A 7870-nucleotide genomic window follows, 5' to 3' on the forward strand; every position below is an offset into this window, starting at 1 on the left:
TGAGTTTTAAGCCACCGGGTCCGGGACACGAACCGCGGTCGACTACATGGGAGTCCAGCGACATAGCCATTACACTAACTGCTGGTTTCCGGAGAGGTTTTTGATATAGGGCGCATATGCTTGCCAGAAAGACAGAGACAGACAGAAAGTGAGAAATCACCCCCCAGGGGGGATGGTCACGCTGCAATCCCTTCTCCTCCATTCTCCTCTCGGGATCCTGGGCACGCACGCACACGCGCCCGGCGTGAGTTTTAAGCCACCGGGTCCGGGACACGAACTGTGGTCAGCTACATGGGAGTCCAGTGATATAGTCATTATGCCAACTGCTGGTTCCCCCCATTGGTTCTTTACAGATGTTCATTGAGGTCTGAATTCCTTAAACTCAAGCTAGGAGCACTTCTCCACATATAATAATTTAACACTAGTAAATCAACATATCCAATAATAAAGAATTTATATCATGATATATGTTATGGTACATTCATACAATGGCATAATAGGTAGCCACTTCACTTTGAATAATGACATAGGAAGAAATGTTCATAATGTACAAAGGGTCTTCGCAAAGTTCATGGGAAATGCATATAATGAAAACTTCACACATGGGTTTCAATAATTTTGCACCAAAATAAACTTATACTTTAATTCCATCTTTCCACAAACTTTTTGAAGTCCCTTGTATTTTATTTTATTTATTTTTTGCTGGAGGGTGCATGCACTTGCTACAGAGGGAGAGAGAGAGAAAAAGAAAGTGAGAAAGCGCATCCCAGGGACTCTAATCCCTTCTCCTGTCTCCTCTAGGGATTTTGGGTACACACATGTACCTGCTGTGTTTTTCAAACTGCGAGGTCTATTACTTGAACCATGCAATTGGCTACAGGGATCCAGCCACCTTAAGCAGCACACTACCTCGCTGGGCTTTTTATTATTTTAAAGCATTTTAAAAAGAATTATTTATTTATTTAATCTTACTTGTTATTTTTAATTTTAAAATATTTATTTATTTATTTATTTATTTATTTATTTATTTATTTATTTATTTATTTATTTATTTATTTATTTATTTTTTTCTTTTTTTTTTTGGAGAGGATTTTGCTATAGGGTATGTGTGCTTGCCAGAGAGATAGAGAGACAGAAAGTGAGAAATCACTCCCTAGGGGTGGATGGCCACGATGCAATCCCTTCTCCTCTATTCTCCTCTTGGGATCTTGGTCACGCACACATACATACCCGGCGTGAGTTTAAGCCACCAGGTCCGTCGGGACTCAAACAATGGTCGACCACATGGGAGTCCAGCAACATAACCATTACACCAACTGCTGGTCCCAGCCCTGTATTTCTTGATTATCTTTTTTCTTTTCTTTTTAACAACTAACCTTTTTAATTTTTTTAGAATTTTAAATTTATTATTAAATTTTTTTTTAAGAGATTTTTTGCTATAGGGCACATGCACTCACTGGAGAGACACAGAGAGACAGAAAGTGAGGAATTGCCCCTTAGGGGTTGGCCATGCCTTAATCTCTTCTCCATTCTCCTCTTGGGATCTTGGGCACCCACGCACACATGCCCATCATGAGGTTTAAGCCACTGAGTCCAGGACTTGAACCACTTTTAACTACATGGGAGTCCAGCAACAACACTATTATGCCATCTGCTGGTCCCTGTTATTGTTATTTTCTTAATTCACCAGAGAGAGAGCGGGAAAGAGAGAAAACAAGCTACCAAGCCTGGGACTCAAACCATAATTAACCATGTGGGAGTCTAGCACCTTAACCACCATGCCACCTGCTGGCCCCTCTTATTTCCTTTTTGGTCAGAGTCACTGAAAATCTATGCCTCCAGAGATCTAGTTGGCTTAGCCCTAATATTTGGGGATAGAGGCTGGGCCACTGTGGAAGGTCTTCAGTGAGGGCCTCTGCAGAGCCATGGTTTTGAGGAGCCAGGGGTCTAGGATATAGATCTGAATTGGGGTGTCCAGGAATTCCCAATCCTCACCTTGGCCTGTGCCACTTCTTCACTGGTGAGCACGAAGAGGACATCCCGGGTGTGAAGCAGAGACAAGGGCAGGTCCAGGAGGGAGGTATACTTGCGCAGCATGTTCACAGACTGCAGCGTGAGCACAGAGCACCCTGGTATGGACGGATGAGAAGTAAAGAGCCTTGTTCCTGCCTAGATTCTCCAAGCACCCACCAAGCCCTGTGGCTCAGGGCAGGGCAGGGCAGGGCAGGGCTGCAGAGTTGCCAGGGTCTCCATAGCACCATGCTCTTTGCCCATTGTTCCCACAGATAGGAAGAGTGGAAATGCCACAGATGCCTGTCTCATCACCCTTATCCCCCACGTGCCCTCTCAAGAAGTCAGGTGTGGGACCAGCAGAGGGCGTAGTGGTTATGTCGCTAGACTCCTATGTGGTTTGGGTGGGGACCCGGTGACCTGAAACTCACCGGGGCACATGTGCATGCCCAAGGTGAGAATGGGGCCAGCAGATGGCATGATGGCTAAGGCACTGGACACTCCCACATGGCTGACCATGTTTCGAGTCCCAGACCTGGTGGCTTGCTTTCTTGTTTTCTCTCTCTCTGTCTCTCTCTGGTCAAATTAAAATAAGTGAATGAATAAATAAAATAAATAATTATTTTTAAAAAAAGAATCAAGTGGATGGAGGTCACCTTCCAAAGGCCTCACAGCGTGGTGAGCTCAGTACACCATGCGGAAAGGGCACACGAATCTTCCTACTGTTCCTGTGTGGTATGACAGACCAGAGAGGTTAAGCATGGGTGTCATGCAGTAAACGGCCAACTGGAGTCAAACACCTTCCTGGGGTTAGTAAGAGTTTCTAACCCAAGTATATTAGTCCAACAAGCACCATCAGCCTTTTACTGCCTGGCTGGTCCACTGGGGGTTGAGCAAGTAGCAAGCAACATTGCAAAGGGACAGGTCTTACCTTTAGGTAACTTCCCTTCCGAGTGCAGGGCCCTGGAGGAGGGAAAGGAGAGAGAAAGTGTTAAGAGCTGCCTGTTGCTTTGCAGTTGATTGGAGAGAAGCCCTTGGAGGAAGGCCAGTCATGCTCCTGTCCTCGCATGGGTGCCCAGATGGTTTCTTTTGCATAAATCACTTTATAGGTTTCTGGGATTCCTGACCTCTGGCTATAGCTGAAGGGATCAGGGTGGGCACTTTACCTAAGGCCTGTCAAGCCAGAGGGTGGTCAAGGGCTTATGAAAAGCTCTGGTCCATGCCTCACCCTTTGGACTCTTCAAAGTTTTTCTCTTGAAACTGTAATGCAGTAGGGTGGGAGGCTATTCATTCACATTAATTTCCTGATACTGCCTATCTCTTTTCTGACCACCCCGCTCCCACTTCTGACACTGAAGGCCATTCTGTGCTAGCCACCTTAAGAGGAGGGATGAAGTGGGTCCAATGGCAATGATCTCCCTCATCTGTTGTTTTGAAAGCTGGGAACGAAGAAAGATGGGGCAGTACTTCCCCACAACAAAGACACACATATGTACAGGGACTCGGGAGCAGGGGGAGTTGGGAGAAAATTGATAAACATAAGGAAGTGACTCCCTGGCAGAGCCCTGGGAATATTCTGAGTGTGAGGTAGGCAGGGTAACACAAGAAGAGGTAGGTGTGGGGCTGGCAGGTGGCATGGTGGTTAAAGGCGCTGGACTCCTACATGGCTGACTGTGGTTCAAGTCCAGGACCTGGCAGCTTGCTTTCTCGCTCTCTCGCTCTCTCTCTCTCACTCTGTAATTCTCTGGTCAAATTTAAAAAAATAAATAAACAAATAAATAAAATAATTATTAAAAAAAAAAGAAAGAAGAAGAGGAGGGAGGTGCATGCTGGAGGCCTGTGCCTGGAAACCATGCACGCAGCCTATATGGCCCTAAAGTCACGAGGACTCTCTTCTTGGAAGGGCCAGGGAGAGAGCCCTGGGAGAGCGGCACTGAGGGGACCTCTGGAGAAGTGGCCAGATGGGGGAGGATGAGTTGGCACCTTGCAAGTCAAAGCAGCTCAGTGAGTAACAGGCAGGAGCAAAAGCCACAGAAAGCTCAAGACAGATGAGAACTAAAATGAGTCCAGGGACTTTAGCAGGCAGGAGAGACAATGGTGGGGAAAATGGTTTTATTCATAGTAGGCTGGGGGCATATCGATCACTTGGTTTTTCCACAGCACAGTGGCCTAGTTAGTGCAGAGACCTGCAGTGTGAAGAGCCTGTGGCACCCCGGCTCTTCCAAGGACAGTGGCCCCAGGCAGTTCTGGCCACAGAGGCTGTCCCCTTGGGTTCTCTCTTGGAAAGAAACCTTCCCTGTGTTCCCACTTCAGTGGCAAACAGACAAGGGATGACACCAGGCAAATCAGCCTCGAGTGCCCTGCAGCCTGCTTGATGAAGTCCTGGTTTGCTGCAGTGGGCCTGATCTGACCCTCTCGCTGGTGCAGTGTAAATAGTTGGTGAGAACTTGCAAGGCTTCGGTGAATACGTGGAATGAGGCAGAGCCGCTGGTCTAGTTCTCCCCGGAGCCTGCTGTCCTGAGAAGCCCAAGGCCCCAGAGCAACCGTGGTTTGGAAAGCTCACTCTGGACTGCCTCATTTTCTTATGTATCTTCATGAAAAACTGCATCTGACTAACTGAAAGATGTGTCTGAAGAGACCTAATGGGACAGCAGCATGTCTCCTGTACAGCTGTTGCCTCAGGCTGGGCCAGGAGTGAACGGTCTTTACGGGAGGGGAGCGCAGTCCGGCCTCCTTTCATTCTATAGTCAAGGACACGAGAGGGCTGTCTGGAAAGAGTATATGGGCAATAATATCTAGCATCTTCGTCTAAGTACAATTTAGGGACAAGGCTGCAGAGTCCCCAGGTTGGATTTGTCTTCGCATGTATCTGACAGGATGACGAATGAAGAATCAGGATTTCTGGACTCTGGATCTGCCCCTCCATGTTTTCACACTGTGGTGCTGGCCCAACCACTTCACCACTTCAGGAAAGTGAGGTGGCAGACTTAATGACTAGTGAGGTAATTTCTTTTTTTGTTTTTTAATTAACTACTTTTTTTTTGGGGGGGGGAGAGATTTTCGCTATAGGGTGTGTGTGCTCGCCAGACAGACAGAGACATAGGGACAGAAAACGAGAAATCACCCCCCCAGGGGGGATGACCACACCGCAATCCCTTCTCCTCCATTCTCCTCTCTGGATCTTGGGCACGCACGCACACGCGCCCGGTGTGAGTTTTAAGCCACCGGGTATGGGACGCAAACCACGGTCGACTACGTGGGAGTCCAGCGACATAGCCATTACGCTAACTGCTGGTTCCCATTAACTACTTTTTTTTGAGGGAGGAGAGTTGTTTTTTGTTTTTTGTTTTTCCTTCCTTTCTCTCTCTCTCTCTCTCTCTCTTTTTTTTTTTTGTTGTTGTTTTGCTACAGAGCGTGTATGCTTACTGGAGAGACAGAGAAACAGAAAGCAAGAAATCATCCCCTAGAGGGGATGGCCAGGCTAAAATCCCTTCTCCTCCATTCTCCTTTCAGCATCTTGGGCATGCATGCACATGAACCTGGGGTGAATTTCAAGCCACCAGGTCTGGGACTCAAACTGTGGTCAACCATGTGGGAGTGTAGCACCTTAACCATTATGCCATCTGCTGGCCCTAAGTTATTTGTTTATTATTCACAAAAACATGTGTGCATATATGAGAGAGAGGGACACCCATAACAGGGTCTCGTCATGCTATGATCCTCTTCCCGTAGCCCTGCAGGCTGTCAGGATCATGGGCATGAATGTACTCAGCATGTTTTTGGGTTCCCTCAAACACTGAGCCTGTGGTTGGCCACGTGGCTTCCAGCACTGCAGTTCAGTCTGCTACCACCTGCACCACCGAGGCTGGGCCAGCTGGTAAGGTCCTTTCTAACTTCCTACTTTTCATTGCTCCAGACCAAGACTGGTGGGCGTGTTTAAAAGGAGGTTATAAAATCAGGCCTTCACTTCAGATTGCCCCTTTTCTTCTTCAGAAGCAAGGACAGGCCACCATGCCACTGATCTGGGACCCAGGAGAAGCACTTCAGTGGACAGCAGGAAACACAGGCTGTGTTGATAGGACTTAAGTCACTCAGTAACTCTGAGGTTCCATTTTGTTTTACTAGTAAAATGCAGACGAATGCCAGTAAAACAGTGTGGCTGTGAAGAACAAACGACATTGCATATTACACATGTATAGCCTCCTCCATAAAAAGAATTGAGGTAGTGTATAAAATACACAGTGAAAGCTGACGAAATAAGTGAGTAAGGCAGGGAAAAGAGCCGGAGTCACACTGATTGCCACCACTCCTATCTTAAAGTCTCATCCATGGGGGCTGGCAGGTGGCATGGTGGTTAAAGGTGCTAGAATCCCACACGGCCAACTACAGTTCGAGTCCCAGACCTCACAGCTTGCTTTCTCACTTTCTTTCTCTTGGGTCAAATTAAAAAATAAATAAGTAATAATAATAATAGCAAATGGAATTAAATAAATAAATAAATAAATTTAAAAAGTGATAACAAATGAATAAGAATGATTTGTTTATTTATTTATTTAAATTTGATCAGAGAGGGACAGAGTGATGAAAGAGACAGAGAAAGTGAGAAAGCAAGCTGTGAGGTCTGGGACTCGAACTGTAGTTGGCCGTGTGGGATTCTAGCACCTTTAACCACCATGCCACCTGCTGGCTCCAATAAATAAATAATTCTTTCTTTTTTTCTTTGGAGAGGTTTTTGCTATAGGGGATGTGCGCTCACCAGAAAGAGAGAGACAGAGAGACAGAAAGTGAGAAATAAACCCCCAGGGGGGATGGCCACACCACAATCCCTTCTCCTCCGTTCTTCTCTTGGGATCTTGGGCACGCACGCACATGTGCCTGGCGTGACTTTAAGCCACTGGGTCCAGGACTCGAACTGCAGTCGACTACATGGGAATCCAGTGACATAGCCATTATGCAACTGCTGGTCCCATAAATAAATAATTCTAAAACAAACAAAAAAAGTCTTGTCTATGTGCTACATGGATCACAAATTTGACCTGAAAGTTTCCTAGGGCTGAGGCAAAGGAAAATAAATCAGTTACCTCATTTTTAGTAACTATGTATTTTTTTTAAAAATGCAGCTGTTTAGGAGATAAGAATTTCTTTTACAAAACATTTTTTTATTGCCAGAGGGCATGTGTGCTTGCAAAGAGAAGGAGACACACACAGAGAGAAAAAGCACCCCCTTAATGAAGCATGATCACACCACAGCCCCTTTTCTTCCCTTTTTTCAGCCTATCAGGATTTGGGGAATGTACACATATATACATGTTTGGTGTGTGTGTGTTTTAAATAATTATTTTATTTAACTTTACTTATTTATTTTAATTTGACCAGAGAGGGACAGACCAAGAGTGAGAGAGAGAGAAAGCAAGCTGCCAGATCCAGGACTCAAACTGTGGTCAGCCATGTGGGAGTCTAGCATCTTTAACCACCACATCACCAGCTGGCCCCTCTGGTGTGTTTTTTAAGCTGCTTGGTGGAGGCAAATCCCGTGGTCAGCCATGTGGGATCCAGCTCCCTTAGCTACTAGGCAACAGGGCTGGCCTAGGAGACAGCATTCTTCTAAGCTCAGGGAGAGACTGCTCTTAGAGAGGTCAGGGGTGACAAAGTGAACAACATGGCCAACAATGGCTCTGTGATGATTCAGTGTCACCGGGCTCAGATAACCAGTAGCAAATGTTTCAGGAACCCCAAGAAAATGAACAACCTTCTCCCACCCCCATTACCCGGACGATCATACCTCACGGCCGCGTACAGAGCAACATGATTGCTGTGGCCACTTACTCCCCCCGCATCAAAAGTCACCACCTGTAGGGAA

At 46.4% G+C, this 7870-nt stretch overlaps 1 protein-coding gene across 5 annotated transcripts in view; it reads right to left on the reverse strand.

Moving 5' to 3' along the window:
* The window catches only part of PIGL (phosphatidylinositol glycan anchor biosynthesis class L), a 121650-nt gene that overhangs the window by 37204 nt on the left and 76576 nt on the right, over window positions 1-7870 (reverse strand). For 3 of the 5 annotated variants that reach the window (XM_006153180.3, XM_006153179.3, XM_014589601.2), the window contains exons 4-6: window positions 7793-7860; window positions 2942-2973; window positions 1996-2129 (exon numbers count right to left, since the gene is read on the reverse strand). In XM_006153180.3, coding sequence (XP_006153242.1) covers window positions 1996-2129; window positions 2942-2973; window positions 7793-7860 — 234 coding nt within the window. Of the gene's footprint in view, window positions 1-1995; window positions 2130-2941; window positions 2974-7792; window positions 7861-7870 lie in introns of those variants that run through there. The other 2 variants (XM_027773697.1, XR_003550177.1) reach the window with 2 other exon arrangements.

The sequence above is a fragment of the Tupaia chinensis genome, unplaced genomic scaffold (assembly GCF_000334495.1).
Source record: "Tupaia chinensis unplaced genomic scaffold, TupChi_1.0 Scaffold000365_1, whole genome shotgun sequence".
Taxonomy (NCBI): Eukaryota; Metazoa; Chordata; class Mammalia; order Scandentia; family Tupaiidae; genus Tupaia; species Tupaia belangeri.